General features: G+C 35.3%; 1 protein-coding gene across 6 annotated transcripts in view; it reads right to left on the bottom strand.

The window, feature by feature from the left end:
- Positions 1–24,528, bottom strand: part of LOC150094596 (uncharacterized) — a 700,870-nt gene that overhangs the window by 386,775 nt on the left and 289,567 nt on the right. For all 6 annotated transcript variants that reach the window (XM_090411629.1, XM_090411628.1, XM_090411625.1 and 3 more), the window contains one exon: positions 15,018–15,105. In XM_090411629.1, coding sequence (XP_090267755.1) covers positions 15,018–15,105 — 88 coding nt within the window. The remainder of the gene's footprint in view (positions 1–15,017; positions 15,106–24,528) is intronic.

Here is a 24,528-nt window from a genome sequence, read left to right as displayed (position 1 = left end):
AGTTTGTTTGCCTCTTATTTTTAATGGTGTAGGTTTATGTTATTTTTTTTACTTCACAATATATTCATTTTTTATGGAAAACTGCTTTCATGTTTAACTGGATTTTACTTCTTCACATGCATGGCGATAATTGTCTCTCTGTTGTTTGCTTTATTTCATCTAGTATTTCAAATCTGCGGTCTCTAGTCTTTGGTCAAGTATTTTACTTCTGACCCAGCTCTCTGATCCACAAGTTAAAACTGGTTTGTATATAGCTAATTTAGTGTTCCGACTAATTTCTCTCTTATTCCATATGAATTTATTCAATTGACTTCCTACCATAGCAGCTTTGTTGATTCTGTTGTCTATTTCCATATTTAATTTACCATCTTCACTAAAAATTGTGCCTAAGTAGCTGAAATGTTTTACTTGTTCCACAGGTTCTCCGTTCAGAACACAGTTGACATTTTCAACGATTCTACCTATTTTCATTGTCTTTGTATTGCTGACCATCATAGTATATCTATTACACAATAATTATTCATTTTAGTCAGGGAATCTTGCAAACTTGTAGCGGATTTATTTAGAAGTATAACATCATCCTCATAAAGCAAAGAGCTGACATTAACATCTCCAATTCTGATATCATGTTTAATACCACTTTCCTTCATAATGCGATCCATATAGATAATGAATAACAGAGGGGATAATGTACATCCTCGTCTGACACCAGATTTAACATTAAACCATCTCTCTGTACTTCCTTCAATTCTAACTGCTGACTTACAACTCAAATAAAGACTAAGTATTGCTTGATATAATGCCCCATTGACACCATATAACTGCAGTGTATAATAGCTTCTCTCTTGATACCTTGTCATATGCCTTTTCCAGATCGACAAAACTTAAATACAGATCTTTGTTATATTCCCATGCTTTCTCAACGATTGGTCGTAAAGTGAAGATCTGATCCTGACAGCCTCTATTTGGCCTGAATCCAGCTTGTTCTTCCACAATTCTTCTCAAACGTTTCTCAAGTATACTGGCATATATCTTGCCAGGAACACTCAGTAGGGAAATACCTCTGTAATTCTCACATTCAGTTTTATTTCCCTTTTTATATATGGGTACTATGAGATCTCTACTCCAATCATCAGGAATTCGTCCCTCTGTCCAGGCCTTCTGAACTATGCAATGCAGCCACTCTAAGACTCTTATACCACCATACTTCAGCATTTCTGGTCGAATATCATCTACTCCTGCATCATTTCCACATTTCAAGCTTTTCTACTTCAAGTATGGATATGTATTCCTTACTGTATGCCTGTTGAGTTTTTTTTTTACCACTGTGCTATCACTGCGTGTTTCATTTAGCAATTTTTCGAAGTAATTACTCCATACTTCAAGAATATCTTTTTCTCCCGTTTTCATATCACCTTTATCATTTCTAACTCCTTTCACAGCACTCTTTCCTCCATTTCTAAGCTTCTTCTACAACCTCCAGAATATCCTACCACCTTCTTGATATTTATTTTCTATGTTCTTGCCAAAGTCCTCCCATGACTTTTGTTTAGCTAATTTTACACAGCATTTAGCTTTCTAACATTTGTCTCTGTATTCTCTAAGAGCACAAGCTGACTTATTTGCCAGGAACTTTTGATATGCTTTCTTCTTTTCCTTCATTGTCTCTTTTCCTTCCTGTGTCCACCATGGAGTTCTGATTTTTCTATCCTTGCAGACAACCTCACCACATGCCTCTCTGGCTGAATCAATCAGAGTTTTCTTCAAGTTTAGGTTCTTTTCCTCAAACTCTTTCATTTTTTCTTCAATAATCTTTGTCTATTTTAGTCTATGGTTCACATCTGAGAGCTGCGCAACTTTTAATTGCTTTAAAACTTTCTTACGTCATTCTTTTCAATATGAAATTCAATTTTATCCTGCTCAAGACTAAATAGTGATTGCTTGATATTTCAAATCCTCTGTACACTGTGGTGTCCTGCACCAAGGAGAAAACATCACTATCAACAATAACATAGACAATGAGACTTTTCTTATTCCTTGCCTCTTCTCTCCACGTGAATTTGTGCCGATTTTTATGTTGGAATATGGTGTTAGTAATACCCAGTCCATGTCCTGAGCAGAAATCCAACAGGTATTTGCCATTATTATTAGCTTTGTTCTTTTCTCCAAATTTTCCCAAAATATTTTTGTATGTCTGACAATCACTTCCTATTTTGCTATTTAGATCCCCAACAAGGACCAACTTTTCATTTTTCATTGTGCAGTAGCTTTCTCCAGAGCCTCAAAAAATTCCTCCACATCTACTTTAGTAGAGCCTTCTGTGGGACCATAGGCACAAATAAGTCTCATTGTCCAGTTCCCCATTCTGATATTTGCCTGCATCACTCTACTTGAGACTGCCTGCCATTCAAGAAGATGAGCCTAGTATTTAGTGTTGAATACTATGGCTTCCCCTTCTTTTCCTTGATTGTCATTGCCTGAATATAATATTATGCATTTATTGCTCAGAAAGATCTCACCAGTTTTGGTCTTTTTTGTTTTAGTCACCCCTATTATGTCGATTTGGTACTTATCTAATTCCTCAGCTAGCTCCATTTCTTTGCCATCCAGGCTTCTTATGTTGATAGTACCGATCTTTAACTCTGGTGATGTTGAGTTGAGGTGTGCTTTCAGATTTGTTCCAGTAGCTGACTTTTCGCTGTTCTCCCTGGTTCCCTGGCGAAAACAACGGGGGCTTTGTTTAACCAGGCAAAGGCCCAGGCAGCATGAAATTTTGTCATGTTGTACCATCATTTTGTATATTGGTTTAAGCCAATAAGAATACAATTTGGTCGGCTAAATCCCAAATTGCCAGCCCATGCTCGTTTGTTCAGTATCCAGGTAGATACCCAACAGGGGGCACCACGAGAAGGTGAGGATTAGACATTAGGCCCTGGTCGGTTCTCTGCACTCCTTTAAAGGCTATGTGGAGATCTCCTCTCAGTTAGGTCTAGGGGAAGTGGTTGGTCTTTAGTGGAGCGGATGAGGGATGCCAATTTTCTGTATGGCCTGTAACAGGAGGTCAGGTAATGTTTTTTTTAATTGGCATCCCTTATCTGCTCCACTAAAGACCAACCACTTCCCCTAGACCTATCTGGTGTATATCAGGTCCCTTGCAGCTGTAAACTGTCTTACTTTGGGCAAACAGGCAGGACAGCGAATCTTAGAATTTCTGAACACAAGAACTACATCCGTTTTCGCAAGTACAGCCATTCTGGTCTTGCAGACCATGCTCTGGATACACGCCACAGAATACGGTGGAAGAAAGCTACAGTAATACACTGTAGCAAATACAAATTCGAATGAATATTTATGGAATCAGCCTCAGCCCTAAGAAACTCTCCAAACTTCAACAAATTTGGTTGTATGTGACTGCCCCAAATTTGGGAGGCTTACATCAGCAGACCTTCAAGCCCAACGGCCAAGAACACCTACTTATCCGGCTAGAGGGCACCATCAGGACTTTTAGGAGAACAATAGCTTCATCTCTTCATTCTCAGTTACTGTGTTGTAGTGCCTACGTGCACGAGTGTTTTTTTTTTCTGTAAGTTCCTTTTGAAGATGACAACGTGATGTTGCCGAAATATCGGAAATATTTATTAAAGTGTAATTTAATTTATATTCGTATCTACGTTGTTCAATTCCTTAAGTGATTTAATAATGCATAACCAACGTATAAGCCTGTCTATGAGTATGTAACTTCAATACAGATCCTTGTTACATTCCCATCTATTTGTTTGTCTTAAAGTGAAAATCTGATGCTGACAACCTGTATTTATCAAGAATCCAGCTTGATAAATGCATAAATTCTTACCAGGAACACTCGGTAGGGAAATTCCTTTGTAATTCTTGCATTCAGTTTTATTTCCTTTTCCAAAGATGTGTACTACGGGAGGTACTCAATTCATCTTTATTTTGACTCTATGACTAGGCCTTCTGAATTATGCAGTGTAGCCAATGTAAAACTTTTATTCCTTTGTATTTGAATTAGATATCATCTATTTCACACTGTTTTTCTTGGAAGAATAATTTTGATTCAGAGAAGATAAAATTCTTTATTACTGAGATAATAAATCAATGAAAATTAAAGATAACTACAAAAATTTATGCTCATCTGTGTTCAAGAAATTTTGCCAACAATTTCTTCTTTATTGATAATAACTTCTTCATTATCATGTATTAATAAAGTAGTCAAAGATTTCATAATAACTATGATCAATATAAGTGAAGCCTATTTGAGGCATAGAAGTTAAAAATACAACTTATTTTCTTGTTTCAAGCAAGTATGAAAACATAACCTTAAATGATTGTTTAATGATTATGGGGGGAAAATTTCAATTAGTCAAAAAAATATAAAACAATGAAATAAATAGGAATAGAGGGTGTTGCGAATAAAGTATATACACTTAATCAGTCCATAACTCTGTAATTTCTTTCTTTTTATGGTGAAAACTGCCCTTAGAACGGTGGAGAAAAGAATTTCAAAAAGAACCTCCAACACAAATAACATGCCTAGTCGAAACCACATAGAGCAGGTGAGAAATCAGCGATGTGGTCAGCAAAGATGTGCAGCATGCAGCCATCCTCAACATAAGATCATTATACCGACCTGGAAAATTGCAATTAATAAGGAAAATTTAAAAAGACTGAAATGGAATATTTTAGGTCTATCTGAGACATGTTGGTACAGAGAAGGATTTATAGATTTACCAGAAAGAAGACTATACTTCTCAGGAAGAAAAGATGACATACATAGAGAAGGAGTTCCATTATTAATTGAGAAGAAACTTATACACTCAGTAATTGAAATAAACCAGTGTCTCCCAGAATAATCACAGCCAAATTTCAAATAATTAATTAAAATAATCCAAATATATGCACCAGATAGTAACCATCAAGAGGAAGAAATAGAAAATTTCTATGAGGAACTACAACAGGAAATAGACAGATCAAAAAACAGAACTCATAATAGTGATGAGAGATGTTAACACTAAAATAGGACAGTTCGTAGCATACAAAAAAAGATGTAATGAGACAATTTGGATATGGGGAGCTTAATGACAGAGGAGAACAATTACTACACTTCTGTAAAGCAAATGACTTAATGATTGCAAACACGGTTTTATCAACATCCAAATAATAAATATACATGGACATCCCCAGATGGCAATATAAAGAACTGTATAGATTATATCATCATAAACAAACAATGGAAAGAGACAATTTGGATATGGAGAGCTTAACAACAGAGGAGAACAATTACTACACTTCTGTAAAGCAAATGACCTAATGATTGCAAACACAGTTTTATCAACATCCTAATAATAAATATACATGGACATCCCTAGATGGTAATATAAAGAACTGTATAGATTATATCATCATAAACAAACAATGGAAAAGATTAGTAATTCATGAGAGTTCAATCAGAAGTCAATTTTTAGAACAGATAGGTCTAAGATTAAAACCCTCCATCTCCCAGTGAAAAATACTGGGACGAAGGAAAAGAAAGTGTTATCAATTGCAAAAGATATCCTAAGTAACAAATCCAAAATAAACAATCAGTGGATAATCCAAGAAATCCTAACCACAATTAGAAGAAAAAAGAGAGACCAAGATACTTGTAAAAAAAAAACAATGAAAAGAATAGAATAGAATAATGTGCAAAAAATCAATATCAAAGATTTAAATATAAATAATATCAAATATGCAGATGATATTGTTCTTATTGCAAGAACTCCAAATGAACTACAAAGACTGATAAACAAACTAAACAAAACCTGTAAAACATATGACATGGTAATAAATATACAAAGGACAAAAGTGATGAAAATAGAGAGGAACAAAAATAACACCTCAGTTACCCTAAATAAAGAACAAGTAGATAACTTCATACATCTTGGATCAAAATTAACAGAAGGAATAGAAGCACTCGAAACAATCAGACACAGAATACGAAAAGGATGGACCACCATGGGAAAATTACAGAAAATCTGGAAAACAAACAAGATATCTAAATAAGCTAAAATAAAATTATATGAATCAATAATTATACCAACAGTTATCTATGGAGCAGAAGTATGGACAATTAAGAAAAGAGAGGAGAAAAAAACTGTTGGTATTTGAAATGCTTAAGAAAAATAAATAAAACAAGTTGGATAAAAAGAAAACAAATAGCACAGTTAGACAAGAATTATCATATAAGACAATATTAGAAAAAGTTAGAAAACAACAACTGAGATGGTTCAGCCACACTGCACGCATGGATGCAGACAGACTACCTAACATCCTAATAAATATTTTTACAACTGAAAAAAAAAGAGACCTGGGAGACGAAGAATCACCTGGCTGAAATCAATAAAGAACATTTCAAGATGCAGAACTTATAATGAACTTTTTAGAAAAGCAAGGAATAGAGAAAAAGTGATAAATTAGATACTGAAATGTATATAAGCAATGATCTGAAAGGCATAACATCTATGAGCCTTGGGAAATCAAAAGAGATGCTGCAACAATTCCTAGAAAATCTGTCTAACAAGCTGCTCATGAAACAGGAATTACAAAATCAAGTGTTCATTGCACTTTAAAGCATGCAAAATTCAAAAGCTATATTCCAAGATGAGTGCATGTCCTGAACGAAGATGATACTGTTCATAGGGTTGAATTTTATGAGTAGTTTTTGTTAAAATTAACAGAGGACCCACTCTTTGTCAACAAGATCGTTTAGAGTAATGAAACATTCAAGCTGAATTCACATCACTACAGAAAGGCATGTAAATTTGCCAAGTTCCGTGGTGTGAATTATTATCCTAGGATTTGACTGTACCATTCTTTTTTTTGCTCAAACAGTTACTGGCCCCTTGTATCTCAACATGCTTCAGATATAAACTGCACCATAAATTTTTCAGTTATTTAAGAATGAGAAGGATTTTTATTTTTAATAAGATGGGATACTTCCCCATTACATTATGATGTCAAGATTTATCTTGAACATTTCCAAACAGATGGATAGGATGAAGAGGCAGTGCTGAGCACCCTGTGAGTACACCTAATATAACACCACTCAATTATTACTTATAAGGGTTAACTCAAAGATAAAGTTTGTGCTATGAAACCAACAACACTTATAAAGTTAAGGCAAGAAATCAAAGTGAACTGTCAAAGAATTTCAAGAAATACACTGACTGATGTTTGCAGACTAGTTTTTCACTGATGTCAGCAATGTGTTGATGAGAATGGAGATTTTGAACACTTGAGATAAGGCCTCATTTAAACAAAACATGCAGTGGTTTTATATCTAATCTTTATTGTTGACATTAACTCTTAATCGCAAAATTATTAAATTCAATTTAAGAAAATAAACAGTTATTAACCATTAAAGTGTGCATGCATTTTCGGACATACACACATACTGAAGGGGTAAAGAAAATGCGTTAAATCCAAAGATGTGAGTGTGTGTGCATATATACCACACAGTGGACTCGCTACACAAAACTTGTAAGGACTTCAGGAATAGTTCACTTTTGTGGATAGTTCCCATTGTGAATTATGCCTAAGGGGATTTGGACAAGGCTTTTCAATAATTTGTTATAGTGAGTGAGCTTGTTATGATGGTGTGTGTTAATAGTAAGAGTTGTCTGTTGAATCAAATATTTTACCATATTTAAGGAAGAAAATAAGAATTGTTAAAAATATACATAAATTTAAACAGTTAACACTATTGTTTCTTCTTGTAAGCAATTTTACTCTCTCTCTCTCTCTCTCTCTCTCTCTGAAGAAATGAGCAGTAGTTATCTATTATACCAACATTCCATTTCCTCCAGTATCATTACTCTATTATTATGATATTCCAAAGGATGGTTCATTATGTTTGTCACTTGTAGATCAAATTTTGTTCAATGCTTTAACAGATCGGGTTATTCATGAGACCAAGTTTAACATTAAAACGGTGACAGAAGTAATGATATAAAACCAAAGTTCCTCAATGGAGTAAATGAGGCACTTGCATTTTATGTCCTTTCTTCTTGGTGAAAAAATCTTTTTTTTTCTGGGAAGGCCATATTTTTTTGACAAAGTTTTGTACATTTCCTTGCATACTCAAAAGTAATGCAGTTACTTTTAAATTGCCACAAATGCTCCTATAGTTCTCGAACCTCACTGATTCCATCAACTTAGATTTCAAAAGTGTCCTTTATACTTACATGTACAAGAATTATGCAACCAAACTATATTTATTCTGGAAGAGTCCACAAAGAAGTGTTTACACACTTCAATTCTTTAAATAGGCTATTCATCACAGCAAGTAAAGAAGTCACTCTCTCAAAATACAAAACTAAAATTTTTTAGTTTTGTATTTTGTACTAAATTTTTATTAGTACAAATTTATTTTATTTTATAAATTTATTACAAATTAGTACAAATTTTATTAGTATTATATTTAAATATTTAATACTAAAATATAGTATTAAATATATATATATTTAATACTATATTTATTCTGGTCCACAAAGAAGTGTTTACACACTTCAATTCTTTAAATAGGCTATTCATCACAGCAAGTAAAGAATTCCAATCTTTGTCACTCGCTCAAAATACAAAACTAAAATTTTGTTCAATGAAATCCAAACAATTTACATCTATCACAAGATTGTTTAATTCCTTCTGATGTACCAGATGAAATTTGTTGACAACTCAGATGAAGCTAACACGTTCTGCTGCTAAATGTGAGATCACTTAATTTCTTCTGTTAAATCAGAAAAAGAAGATTTAGATCCATGGTGATATCATACAGTGATGAAGCACTGCTCTTAAGGAAGATTCTAAGTTTTAACATGATATTTTATTATTATTATAATATGGCCACCTAAATAGAGTCCGAAGACATCGCAGGAGACCCAATCTATACACACGATATACAATACCTCTCCTTGAACCTATTAACAAAGCACTCACAAATGACTCTGGCAACTCATTTCACCCATTCACAACTCTCCAAGCAAACTATCTAGTCTCACAGCCTCTAATAACCACACCTTTATTCAACTTCCAGGTATGATCTCTTGTTCTGGTCCCTCTAGCCAAGTGCTGAAAAACATTTCCCCAGCATCAATCCTATAAAACCCTTAAAGCAACTTAAATGTTTCTATCATATCTGATCTTTTTCTCTTTTCAACCAACTTCTACAATCCATATACACCCTAAATCTGTCCTCATTGGAAAATTCCACAGGCCATTCAAAATTTTGCTCACTTGCCTCTAAATCTTCTTCACCCCCCCCCCACCCCCAAGAAACTGGATTTGAGCACAGTAATCCAGGCATAGACATATCAAAACCTTATAAATAATAAAACTTCCTCATTTCTTCTTATTAATGTGTTCTTCAATAGCCAAGTAATCTTATGGGCAACCTTAGCAACATGTCTTCTAAACTTTAGCTCTGTTTACCGCTACCACTAAGTCTCTAACTTCATCTATTTCCTGGAGTACAGTTCCATCGATGTGGTACACAGCTTATAATCTATTTATCCCAAAATTCATAACTTAACATTTCTCGACATTAAACTGCACCGATTATCTTTTGCCCATATTAATAGCCTACTTAAATCATCCTGCAAGCTCTCCACATCATCTTGATTAACTATTACTCTACCTAATTTCACATCATCATCAGCAAACAACTGAATATTTCCTTTCTGGTTATTCCTATATCATTTATATACAAAATTAAACAGCAAAGGTCTCAGCACTGGACCTTGTGGCACACCACGAGTCACCTATTTTTGCCTTGATTGTGTCACTGCACATACCACTTTTTGATATCTATCCAGCAGCCACCCTCTTATCCACTTAACCAGTGTCATATCCATCTCCATGTGTTCTAATTTGCAAAATCTAGCAAAATCATCATGTAGTCATTTCCTTTATCCACTCTGCTGTTACTCTATTATAAAAAGATAGTAAATTACTAAGGCATGGCCAACCCTTCACAAAACCATGTTCTCCCTCATACAGTATCATATTTTTATCCATTCATTTTGAATTCTCTTTTTGACCAATTTTTCCAGTACTTTTATCACCGCACCTTAGATACTGATTGGTCTATAATGCAGTCTTAGAACCTCTCTTATGCAAGAGAATTATTTTGCCCTCTTTCCACTCCCATGGAACTCTACCAGAGCTGAGAATTAAATTAAAGAGGCATTGCTAGTTCCTTTGCACAATCTCACAAAACCCTAGCCAGAATATTGCTGTGGGATTAGATGAGATATCCCATCTAATCCCACAGCAATATTCACATTGAGTTTCTACAATATCCTACTCCAATTCATTCACCTCTCTTCTCACATTGGTGTCTGTTACATGTGTTAAAGCAGTAACCTCACTAGGATGATATTCCCTTGCAAAGTGGTCACTCAGTAACTGAACTATGTTATCTGAAACTCTCTCCTCCTGACCATCATCACTTATTAAGGTTAATCTTCCACAGCAATTCTTCCTCTTACTTGCCACATAACGAAAGAACTCTTTGGAATTTCCTCTGGCCTGCCTGGCTAGATTCTTCTCATAATCTGATTTTGCCTTCATTACCTGAGCCTTGTACTCTTCATGAGTTTGCTGGTCACCTTACTCTTTATATACCCTCTACTGAATTTTCCTCTTCTGCAGCTCATGCTTAATAATATTTACTCACTCATCTAACTCCCACCTGTTTAATCCTTGTTACGATAGGTATCAAATTTAATATTGCTTCTTCTATATACCCTTTAACTTAACTCCCATACACTACTAACATCTTTACCCTGCTGATGGAAGTTTTTTCACTTGGCTATGCTACCAGTTATATATTTAGTTTAATCCTTTATCCTAGTGTAAGCAAACGAAGTTTGCACCTGAAGTATTTTCAGGACTGGGGAAACTCGTGATAAAGGTAGTATAAGTTCTGATCACTTGCCTTAGTATCCCATAATGTAAAACACATCTCCTTGCAGACATGTATAATGCTATGTATTAAGGAAAGGGTCACTGCCCAGACCGGTTTCGACCTTTATTGAGGCTCGTCAGTGGGAACCAGGCCCAGAGGTGGTGATACTAAGGTGGAAGTAATGCAGAAGTCATATCACGATATACCAGTTGCCAAAAGGTGTCAACACCTTATCATTAAAATTCTCTTGATTAGAGATAGTTGATGGAAGTTTTTTCACTTGGATATGCTACCAAATATACATTTCTTTAATCCTTTATCCAAATGTAAGCAAATGAAGTTTGCACCAGAAGTATTTTCAGGACTGGGGCAATGTTTCTATATACTCTTACTATATCCTTATCCTGCAATGTTTTATGCCATGGCACAGATTTAAGCTTCTTCCTAAGCTTGTAGTTCCACATATACCCCCCCCCCCCCTTATTGACAGAATATTCCTCAAGTTGTACAATCTCCCAAGTCAAGACTGCATGGTCACTTTCACCAATTGGAGGCAATGTGGTTACTTTGGTTGTGGATAGCTCTTCTGACCAGTTCCAATACTCTCCCACCTCGAGGTTGCACTAACCAATGCCAAAAACTCTCCCTCTTGTTCCTGATACTTTTGGCATTAGTATATAGAAACTGCAGCATACCTTTTGGCTCCTCACCTTTTGCTGAATTAACTATCCTATTCAATAATTTTGCACGAGATACTAGATTCTGTGCTTGCCTAATTGCTTAAGTTTTCCTGAATTTGCACTTCAGCATGCTCAGTGAACATAACTCTCTCTAGACACCTAACACCTAAAATTATTTAGATGCAGTCCATCAGCATTGTACAAATCCTTCTTTCTGTCAAAAACAAACCACAGATCCACAAATCCTACATAATTCCTTCTGCAAATTCTACATATAGACTCAATGACTATATGTAGAATCCTCCTCCTCAGTTTGCCTCTATATCATAGCATGGTAGGAGACTTACAGTCTTCATCTTCTCGTTATTCAGTTTTGCCTCGTCTAACAACTCCTTTACATCCTCCGTCATAGAAAACTTCTTTCCTCTCAAATCATTTGTAGCAACCAAGGCAACCATTTCCATCGACTTACCTTTTCCCATTCAGATGGAGTGGCTAATATAATTGCAGCCCTGCTAATCTCTTGCCACTTCTGCAATTTTTCAATTTTGTGCTTTGTCCTATGAAGGCACACACTATTTCTTTATTAATGTCCATTTCATTCCTCTCTATTTCCACAGCTGATGTTTGAGAGTAATAACATCATTTCCTATCCTATCGGTACTGTCTAGTCTACTAACATTTGCTGCTTTTCTTGTCAAATAACAGACAGACACTTTTGAAACACTTAATACACTCTCTCCCCAGTTTCAATTTCCTTCCACATATCCTTTAATTTTCTTCATGAATACATTTCATACACACACACACACTGCACAGAATAAAAAATCCTGCAAATTTAAAATACGTTGCATATTTTAAATGCAGTGTGTCTTTGCAGCCATTGTTCGATGCATTGGTGCTATGCCGACAATACTGCATTTAAACAAAAAAAAATACAATGTTTACTTACCAGCTACAGTGTGTCGAGTGTTTATTCATAGAAAATTAATAAATACATCAGCAATTCAAAAGTCAGTTTAACTTCACAAAATGTGCAGCAATAATTAGCTCACTTTTTATCTTGATTTTACACAAACAGTAAAGAAAGGAAATGTAGTCTTTACACACAATAGTTGTCATCACCACTGCACAACATATAGTAATTTACCATTTTTTCTGACCTTCAAAACAATGACCACTTCAATTAACTGACCTCTACATGTCAGTTAATGCTACCGTACTATATGAATGTACATCAATTATCCGAACAACAAACTGCCTATTCAATGTGGTTGGATAAACAATAATTACTGTACTTATCATAAATCAGTCTGTGCCTTATTTACAGCACCTAACTTCTTTTTTTTTTTTTTAACATTATACCATCATTTTACATTATGGTTTAACCCAATAAGAATATAATTTGGTCTGCTAAATCCCAAATTGCTAGTCCATCCTCGTTTATTCAGTATCCAGGTTGATATCTAACAGGATGCATCACTAGAAGGTGAGGATTGGACATCAGGTCAGAAGCCTCAGTCGGTTCTCTGCATTCTTTAAAAGGCTATGTAGGTCTCCTCCCAGTTATATGGCTTTGACCCTTAAGCATCCCTATCATAACTGAGGATACATATCAGGAATTTGATAATGATGGTGATGAACTTTTTTATAAATGTGATGTAACAAGAAAAATAAATGAAAGATTCAAATATATTTGACAACAGGCATGAACTCTGGCATACTGAATTTGTGTTGCGGTCTATCTTGAGTAAAACAAAAGGTTCTGGATTGTTCAAACCATGCCTCCATTTATTTTCCAACTACCTCAGCTTTCTTTAAGGTTACAACAGCAATGAAAAAGCAAGTAATTATAATTTAAATAATATTTAAATTATTAAATACAGTAAAACCCCGAAGTTATGCGGTAGGTGGGACCAACAAAAGGTACGTAAGTCGAATTCGCATAACTCAGGGTATAATATTGCATGTAATTTATATATACAAACATACAATTGGAACAAAAGGTTTACAAAAATACCAATATTTTTTAAGAAATATAATCATAATTGTAGTTTTTCATACATAAAAAAAAGAAAGTTATTTCGATGTCGATGGTTTCATAAAATCTAATAGATTCGTCTGGCAGCATAATATCTTTTGCTTGTCACGCAAAATTTCTTCCCAGCAAGCTAATGATTTTTTTTTTATTCCTTGCCTTGTGGCTACAATTCATTCCTCGTTAGAATCTATGTCCTCCAAAATCTGGAAACCTTTCTTTCATGATTGTTCTTACCGTGGATTCCTGTAGATCTAAATTCTTTGCTAGCTCACAAATTTTCATTCCGCCTTCAAAATCCTTAATAATGTTCAGTTTTGTTTCCAAAGTCAATGTTTTTCTTTTCTTGCTAGTAGAAGAATCAGACTTACTTCTTTTGGATGACATTATTATTTTTTATGTGATAAAATTTTTATCAAGAACATAACATTAAACAATTGCAAGGTTTGTAGACTATAAAAATTGTGTATGAATGGAGACCGCACGAAACACGTCAGTGCTTGTTCACAGCATGTGAGACACAGGCGAACGTGGCCGGTGCCTGAAAGATACGACTAGTGGTGAGGTGTGAGGCGGGACGAGAATATGTACATGTAAGAAACCACGTAACTCCGGATTCGCGTAAGTCGGGGTATGACTGTAATTTATATAACGGACTGCATATTTGTATTCAATATCTTGAAATACCTTTCTACGTTTTGGAATTAATTAACTAATGAAATGTTGACTGCTTCAAACAAATAATTTTATTTTATAGTTAATCATATAAATTAAAGATGCCAAGAAATTATATTCTTGCTTTACTCCTTTTTCCAAGTGTAATCAAACAATGTTTGCATGTGAAGTAACTTCACGGCCAGGCAACTCATATATAGAGGCTAATGACTTCGCATCACTTGCCTTAGTCTCCCATAAAGCTAAGCCTTATGGAGATGAATAATGCTATGCATTATTAGAAGGGTCAATACCCAGACCGCTTTCAACCTTTATTGAGGTCTCTTCAGTGGAAGCCAGACCCAGAAGTGATACCAAGGTTGAAGTAACGCAGAAGTCATATTTCCATATACAAGTAGCCAAAAGGTGTCACACCCTATTACTCAAGTGATATGAAGTCATTAGCCTCTATATTATGAGTTGCCCAGTCATGCAGTTACTTTATGTGAAAATTTTGCTTGCTTACACTTGGATAAAGAATTAAACTAAGAATATAATTTCCTGGCATCTTTAATTTATAGTTAATCACATGTTATTTTGAACATTAAATTTGGAAAGTTTACATAAGTTATGCAGACAGCAAAAATAAAGGATCAAATTTATAAAAATCAGAAATTCTCCTTACCTACTGATATAGGCAAAAGGTTACTGCTAAAGCGAGCATGATCTCCACCATGAATAAAATTATATATACTTTTGTCAAGTAAATCATCCTACAATAAAATCAAAAATAAGAAAAGACAGTAAACATAGCAAAGTAAATAAACTGTTCATATATTAACTATATACAAAACCTGTAATTTGTGAAACAATGCTGCATTTCATTTTCTGTCGAATGTAATTCAGAATTCTATTTTGATGATTGAGGGTCAGAAAATGATAATACTAATTTGGAGAAGTCAGTCTGAATGACTGCCTCCCACCTCTTTGGCAAATTAAAATGATGACGATACAAAGTGCAATTAATGATAAGGTAGCGAGCAGAACAAGCGTGTAAGGCTGGCAATAAAATAGTCAGAGTGAATGACAACAAAAAAGGATGCAAGATTTGAAAGCTGAGTTGCTGAAGATGTGGCAACAGATGAAGAGTGAAATGAGGTGAATTGTAGATATGTAAGGAAGAGCGAAGAAGAAAACAAATTATGTCAACATCAAATAGGCAATGAAAGATCAGTGAATGCCACTGTATTAGAGGAGTGGTAAATGAGAAGATGCATAAGGTTTTTTTCCAGGAGATAAAATTAATAGAGTGATTGAAGCATTGAATATGAGGAATAAGCGAGTAAAGGAGTTGGTAAGAATGATTTCACTGGGATCAAGGAGAATGCAAAGGAGGTTGTTGAGAAGGATAAAAGATAATAGTGTGATAGGAAAGATAGTTTGTTGCCCAGGTACGACAGCAAATGAGATGAGGTGACAAGCAAGAATTATGAATGATATGTTAGCAGAAATGTGTGAAGAGAAAGGGTGCACAGTTTGGAATGAGTTTGAAGGAGGAATTGAACTGTATAAAAGTGATGGACTGCATTAGAGTGGTTTCAGTACGAGTCATTTGGATATTGCTGCTTGAAGGGAGAATAATGAGTGCAATAAAATAATACTGAAGCAGTCATGATAAATGAAGAAGTAGGTAGCAAGAGTATACAAAATGAGAGAACAAGTGTGCAAAAAAAACTGGGAAATGAGTAGCTCAGAGTGGACAAGGGAAAACACAACATGAGAATTGTTGTTGCTCCAACACGACCTGTATGCTTGTGCAGACAATAAATAAAGGAGATGACTCGGGATCTAGCAAAAACAGTTGGATTTGAAGAAGGTTCTGGAATAAATGAGAAAAGAAATGGTTCGAGGAAAGTATGAGGGTGGTCTGAGAAGTTCTCGGCCTCAACCATAGATGGCAACACTATCGGCAAGATTTTTTTTTTCTAAATTGGTACATCTGTCATAAGCATCCATGTGAAATTGCAAGTCATTCTATCAAATAGTTTTTTTATACAGCTGTCTGAAGCAAACGTCTTGTCTGTATCCCTTGAAATGGATAAAATTGAGTATCGTGCGGTTATAAAATTCTTTGTAAAAGAAGGTTTAATGGCAAAAGAAATTCATTCTAAGTTTAAAAAAGTTTATGGGCACCTTTTCCTTCATTTTCAACAATTAAGAAATGGGCTCCCGAGTTTAAACGTGGCCATAACAGCCTTGAAGATGATCCATGTGAAGGATGTCCAAAAAGTATAACAACACCAGAAATCATTGATCAAGTCCACGATATGGTACTGGATGAGACTATAGGCATTTCAAAAGAACGTGTAGGATATATTTTGCATGAAGATTTGCAAATGAAAAATCTTTGTGCAAGATGGGTGCCGCAACTTGCTCACAGCAGATTAAAAACATACTCGCATGAAAATTTCTGAAGAGTGCTTGGAGCATTTTAACAAGAATAAAACTGATTTTGTGCATCGATTTATTACTATGGATGAAACTTGGATTCACCATTACACACCAGAATCCAAACAGCAGTCAAAACAGTGGACATAAGCCATTGTTCAGCACCAAAGGAGACAAAGTCGGTTCCATCAGCAGGAAAAGTCACGACATCAGTGTTTTGGGATGCTAAAGTCATTTTGTTTATTAATTATCTTGAAAAGGATAAAACAATAACGGGGGAATATAATTCCGATCTTTTAACCAGACTAGATCAAAAAATTCATGAGAAAAGACCTGATTTGCAGAAGGAAAAAATCATCTTTCATCAGGACAATGCGCCAGCCCACAAAGGTGTTTTAGCAATGGGAAAATTAAAGGATCTGAACTATAAATTGTTGGAACATCCACCCTATTCCCAAGATTTGGCTCCCTCTGACTTCTATCTCTTCCAAAAACTAAAACTCTTCCTTGCTGGTCAGTGTTTTTCTTAGAATCAAGAGGTGATTGCAGCTGTAGAGGGGTATTTTGCAGATATTACTGAGAACTACTACAGGGATGTGATAAATGCGCTGGAGCATCACTGCAATAAATGTATTAGTGTTAAAGGAGATTATGTTGAAAAATAAAAATAATTTCGAAATTATAAATCTGCTTTTTCATTGCTAATAATTGGTATCCATGAGACTTGTTATAGATCCAGGAAAGAACTGCTATGTTTGTATAGAAATGCAAGAAGTATAAGAAACAAGGGAAATGAAATGGTTGCATCATTTGGATTTATTCCTTCAAAAAATTTGGAATAAGTGAGACATGGTTGGATGGGGATGACCTAACAAGAAGAGAGATGGAAGGGTATGATGTATTGAATTCAATTGATGATAGAAAAAGAGTTATACCCATACAATAAATAGTGGCAGTGGTTTTGAGGCAGTATGGTGTGAGATACAGGTAAACAAAATGAAATACTACCTTAGATGTTGAAAGAGACCTGGTAATGTGGAGGGTAGTGACTAAGAAATGTATAAGTAAATTAGCCAAGCATATGGGAAAAGGGTGATTTTAATTACAGAAATATAGATCCGGATGACAATATAGCAACCGGAAGTAAAGAAAATGAGTTTCTACAGTTTATGAGGAACAACTACCTCAGGCAGTATGCAGCAGAGGATCTTGAATATTATCATTTCATCGAGGATGTTATTATAAAAGAGGTGTCAAATCTCCCTCCAGTTGGTGGGAGTGACTATGATGTAATTACCTGGGTGGCTGCAAACCATATGAGGACTTCTCTGAGGAAAGGGTATATGTGAAACTACAAGATGATTAGTGATTATGAAAAAGCTCGGGAGACAACTTGCAGGTATGGAATGAGGAGTTGGGTGAAAAGATCAATGCTGCTTGGTTGATGTGATGTTTTAGAACTATCAGTAGAAGCAATGTCTAAATGTATTCCAAGGGTCAGAAGGTTAAATAAAGTAGGTAATAATGAATGAATGAAGAGATTAAGCATGCGATACAGAGGAAAAAGGCATTATGAGGGCAACACAAGATGGGTAGTAATAATCAATTCCATGAGGATTACAAAGAACAGGTAAAGAGCCTTTACTTAGCCCTTAGCAAAAGTGAAGTATGAGGGGCAATTAGCTAATGAAGCTTAAAAAAAATCCCAGGGTGTTCTTTTGATATTATCTGACCACAGAAGCGAGAGCCATTGTTGGCAGACTGCCAAGAAGAGTCAATTCATGTTGAAGAGGAGCAAGAAATAAGGCTATGTACGAATTGGTCACCAACACACGAAATCACATGCCTTATACGAAAAATTTTCCAACGGTTATATAAGCCAAATAGTTACAACTTTAAAAACTACAATGACCATAAAAAAGAAGTTAATTTTCCGACGTGTAATAACAAACAACTCATCCCACAATACGGATTTATTACCCTATTATCGAAATGGATTCTCCTTCTTTTGACATGCACAGAGGTGTCGAAGGGTCTTGCAGAGGATATAGTTGAGATATTTAATAAGCAGTTAATATAGGTCTTTCATTCTTGTAAATGTGACATCATGGAGAGTCTGAGAGCAGTCAATGATGATGATGAGGAGAGACTGACTGTAAGTGAGCAAGGGGTATATGGGGAATTCAGCAAACATTATATGTTAATAAGGCTTTGGGACTTGATAGATCATATATTTTGAAGGAAAGTCCCAGGGAGTTGACATCTGCTTTGACATATTTGTTTAATAAGCCTTATACTGGGTCAAGTTCCAAAGGAGTGGGAGGTAGGCAAGATTGTACCACTTCATAAGGGAGGTAAGATAGAACTCAATAATCAAATTATAGGCCAATCTGTGTGTCAGTTGTGGTTAATGTGTTGGAGAAGCTAGTGAGAATCAGGATCCAGAATTGGATTGACAACAGTGGTATTTTCTTTGATGAATAGCATGGATTTGCTAAAGGGAGGTCATGTTTTTAGTAACCTACTCACTTAATACAATAAGGTGACAGCAGCATTGGATGTGGGAGATAGATACACAGCAGTATACATAGGCTTTGCAATTTCTTTTGCTAGATTACTGCATAATAAGTTGATAGTCAAAACTAGAGAATATCGGGTTGGAGATTAGACTAGTGCATTGGATTGGAGATTAACTATTGGATAGCTATCAACAAGCTGTGGATGTATGTCTACTGTTTCCCTATACACAACTTGTGTATGGAGAAGCAGTATCCTGGAAGATCACTGGTGTTGTTGTTCCCCAGGGGTTTATTTTATGGCAATTGCTGTTTAACCTGATTAATGATACTGGGAAAGATTTGAATGGGAAAATTCAGTTATTTGCAGATGATGCAAAGTTGGGACGAACTATGAGGAGTAGATGTTGTGCCCTTACAAGAAGACTTGAATAGACTAGGCGACTGGGCACAGGAGAGGGGATATCAGTTCAAAGTTGCAAAATTTAAGGTTCTAAAATTTGGAAAAAAGATGGGATGCAGAATTTACACTTGGTGGGGATATATTGTAGGAGTAGGATGAAATAAGAGATCTTGGGATTATGGTGGATAATGATCTAAAATTTAAAGGACATATTACCAAAATTGTAAGGACAACACAATGATTTCTGATATTGATGTGGAGGACACTGACTAGTAGAAGTAAGGAGATTCTGGTTCTATTGTATAAGGCCTTGATTAGGGCTACTGTGCAATATTTAGTAGCCCGGTTTTCAAAAGGATGAAGAGATGTTGGAAAGGGTCTAGAGGCAACTGGCTAAAATAGTTCTGATCTCTGGAATGTTGAATATGAAGGAAGATTGAGGAGATGCAATTTGCAGAGTCTAGAGGATAGGAGGAAGAGTAGTGATATGATAGAAATGTACAAGTTGGTAAGGAGTGTTGCAAGATTAATGGTTAAGAGGTTTTTCGTAAAATGGTGGGAGATGGGGAGAGAACAAGAGATCATACCTGGAAGCTATATAAAGAGGGTGTGAACAAGGGAATGAGAAACAGATTTATTTATTTATATTATTTTATTTTTTTTGCATGGAGAGTTGTGAAAGATTGGAATTCACTGCCTCTGAGAGCATGGTGTCGGCAGAGAATTTCAATGTGTTTAAGGCATGGTATGATGAGCTGTGTGTATGACAAAAGGGACTGCCCAGATATGTCCATGGCTCAATGGAGTCTTAGGAGGATGAGGATGATGATGATGATGATAATGATTTCTCTTTTGTGCTGTATTTATTCCATTAAATTGTATTATGAGTGTAAACCAGCATCTAAGCGTAAATACTCATTTATTGTTGTGAATGTTAAGAGTAAATGAGTTTAAGATTTAATATGATAAATGTGTTGTTGAGTGAGACACTTGCAATTAATCTCCTGACTCCACAGAGGTTTATACTAATAGTAGCATGTAAGACAAAAAATAATAATAATAACATGAAATACAATATTTTAGTATGTAAAAAAATAAAAGAAAGTACTGCAAATAATAAAAGTTGCACATGGAAGTTAAATGAACTTTCTGAGTATGGTAGATGCCTGGCATTTGTGAGGGAGGAAAATTGTTGGTCTTTGGGAAGTGATTATAAATTAATCCAAGACATATACAAAATGTTAAACATAATTAAAGAATAAATACCATGAAGAACTTGACAGTGACAAAAAATTTGGAGGAAATCAAAGAGGTTTAGACAGCCTTAAATATGACAAAGGAAAAGTCTTCTCAACAATAATCAATTCAGATGTCATTGCTGAAATTTAATTACTGTCAAAATGAAATGTAAAGCATTTGAAATTTTGACGAACTCACTAGATTCTGATAGTTGTGTTACTTTCAATCTTTTTTTTTTATTGTAATTTAAAATTGTTAAGTGTTGAGATATCTTTTATGTTTTGTAAATACATTCTCTTTGTCGCTAATGACACAACGTGTCATCCATTATATGTAACTACTCGGAGAGCATGCACACTATTTACCTTGAGTGTGCATGCTCTCCGAGGAGTTTGAGGGGTGATTGACAGCTGACAGAGCATTTGATATTCAGGGAATGGAGGAAATACAAGTAGAGAGAGAGAATGAAAATTTGAGAACGGCAACCAAAGAACTTGTTCTTAGAAAGTTTTTATGTTTTATGTGATAGTCAGGAGAATATTAATAGAAGATTGTGCACTGTGAATCTTTAAACTGGAAATGTTGGAACTGTCAACAAGTGTTCAGAAAATAAAAGAAGATATTCTTGACAGACACTTGTGACATGAAATTAAGATTTATCAACATGTTAGCACAATCATCATCATCATCATCATCATCAAATTCCTGCCATGTACCCTCAAGGGGTGTACAGGATATGACAGTACTACATGAAAAAATTACATCATTACTAACTTCCTATCTACAATTTTCCTCCAAATCAGTCTGTTACTTGTCAAGACTCCAACATTATCAGATCTTATATTTCTATCGTCTAAGGCACTTTGTACCGTATCAATCCACCTATATCTTGGTCTTCCTCTGGGTCGTTTTCCTGCCAACCTGGCAGAGAACACTTGTTTTGCTAATCTTTCCTCTCCCATTCTATTTAAGTGACCATACCATCTGAGATTAGCTCTGCTAACGCATTCCTGGATGTTGACAATGTCAAGTTCTTTCCTAATATCCTCATTTTTAATATGATATTGCCATTGATGCCATCTGTTCATGCCTCTAATCTTTCTCAGGACTCTCATATCTGCAGTCTCTAGTCTTTGGTCAAGTGTTTTACTTCTGACCCAGCTCTCAGATCCATAAGTTAAAATTGGTTTGAACACAGTCTTGTATACAGCTAATTTAGTGTTCCGACTAATTTCTTTCTTATTCCATATGAATTTATTCAATTGACTTCCCACGATACCAGCTTTGCTGATTCTGTTGTCTATTTCTATATTTAGTTTACCATCTTCAGTAAAAATTGTGCCTAAGTAGCTGAAATGTTTTACTTGTTCCACAGGTTCTCCATTCACAACACAGTTGACATTTTCAATGATTCTGCCTATTTTCATTGTCTTTGTCTTTTTATTGCTGACCTTCATACCATATCTATTACAACAGCTATTCAATTTAGTCAGAGAATCTTGCAGACTTGTAGCGGATTTATTTAGAAGTATAACATCATCCGCATAAAGCAAAGAGCTGACATTAACATCTCCAATTTTGATATCAGGTTTAATACCACATTCCTTCATTATGTGATCCATATAGATAATGAATAACAGAGGGGATAATGTACATCCTTGTCTCACACCAGATTTAACATTAAACCATCTTCCTGTACTTCCTTCAATTCTAACTGCTGACTCACAACTCAAATAAAGACTAAGTATTGCTTGATATAATGCCCCATTGATACCATATAACTGCAGCATATTGAATAGCTTCTCTCTTGGCACCTTGTCATATGCCTTTTCCAAATCGACAAAACTTAAATACAGATCTTTGTTATATTCCCATGCTTTCTCGACTATTTGTCGTAAAGTGAAGATCTGATCATGACAGCCTCTATTTGGCCTGAATCCAGCTTGTTCTTCACCAAGCCTTTCCTCCACAATTCTTCTCAACCGCTTCTCAAGTATACTTGCATAGATCTTGCCAGGAACACTCAGTAGGGAAATACCTCTGTAATTCTCACATTCAGTTTTATTTCCCTTTTTATATATGGGTACTATGAGAGCTCTACTCCAATCATCGGGAATTCGTCCCTCTGTCCAGGCATTCTGAACTATGCAGTGCAGCCACTGTAAGACTCTTATACCACCATACTTCAGCATTTCTGGTCGAATATCATCTACTCCTGCTGCCTTTCCACATTTCAAGCCTTGGATAGCTTTTTCTACTTCAAGTATGGATATGTATTCCTGACTGCATGCCTGGTCAGTGTTTTTTACCACTGTGCTGTCATCACTGCTTGTTTCATTTAGCAGTTTTTCAAAGTAATTACTCCATACTTCAACGATATCTTTTTCTCCCGTTTTCATGTCACCTTTATCATCTCTAATTCCTTTTATAGCACCCTTTCCTCCATTCTTAAGCTTCTTCAACAACCTCCAGAATATTTTGCCACCTTCTTGATATTTATTTTCTATATTCTTGCCAAAGTCCTCCCATGACTTTTGTTTAGCTAGTTTTACACAGTGTTTAGCTTTCTTACATTTGTCTCTGTATTCTGTAAGAGTAAAAGCTGACCTATTTGCCAGGAACTTTTGATATGCTTTCTTCTTTTCCTTCACTGCCTCTTTAACTTCCTGTGTCCACCAGGGAGTTCTGATTTTTTTATCCTTACAGACAACCTCACCACATGCCTCTCTGGCAAAATCAATGTTTTCTTCAGAGTTTGGCACTGAATCTCCAAGGTTTGATTCATGTTCTCAAACTCTTTCATTTTTTCTTCAATAATCTTTGTGTATTTTAGTCTACAGCTCACATCTGAGAGCTGCTCAACTTTTATTCGCTTTAAAACTTTCTTACATGTTATTCTTTTCAATATGAAATTCAATTTTATCCTGCTCAAGACTAAATAGTGATCACTTCCAATTTCAAATCCTCTGTACACTCTGGTGTCCTGCACCAGGGAGAAAACATCACTATCAACAATAACATAGTCAATGAGACTTTTCTTATTCCTAGCCTCTTCTCTCCATGTGAATTTGTGCACATTTTTATGTTGGAACATGGTGTTAGTAATAACCAGTCCATGTCCTGAGCAGAAATCCAACAGATATTTGCCATTATTATTAGCTTTGCTCTTTTCTCCAAATTTTCCCAAAATATTTTTGTATGTCTCACAATCATTTCCTACTCTACTATTTAGATCCCCAACAAGGACCAACTTTTCCTTTTTCATTGTGTTAGTTGCTTTTTCTAAAGCCTCAAAAAATTCCTCCACTTCTACCTTAGTAGAACCTTCTGTGGGACCATAGGCACAAATAAGTCTCATTGTCCAGTTCCCCATTCTCATATTTGCCCACATTACTCTACTTGAGACTGACTGCCATTCAAGAAGATTAGCCTCGTATTTTGTGTTGAATACTATGGCTACTCCTTCTTTTCCTTGATTGTTATTGCCTGAATATAACATTTTGTATTTATTGCTCAGAAAGATCTCACCAGTTTTGGTCTTTTTTGTTTCAGTCACCCCTATTATGTCGATCTGGTACTTATCTAATTCC

This window comes from Typopeltis vanoorti, chromosome 21, assembly GCF_054136105.1.
Source record: "Typopeltis vanoorti isolate ZY-2024b chromosome 21, IOZ_Tvanoo_1.0, whole genome shotgun sequence".
Taxonomy (NCBI): Eukaryota; Metazoa; Arthropoda; class Arachnida; order Uropygi; family Thelyphonidae; genus Typopeltis; species Typopeltis vanoorti.
The sequence above is the reverse complement of the archived record's forward strand: the minus strand, read 5'-3'. Positions and strand labels throughout refer to the sequence as shown.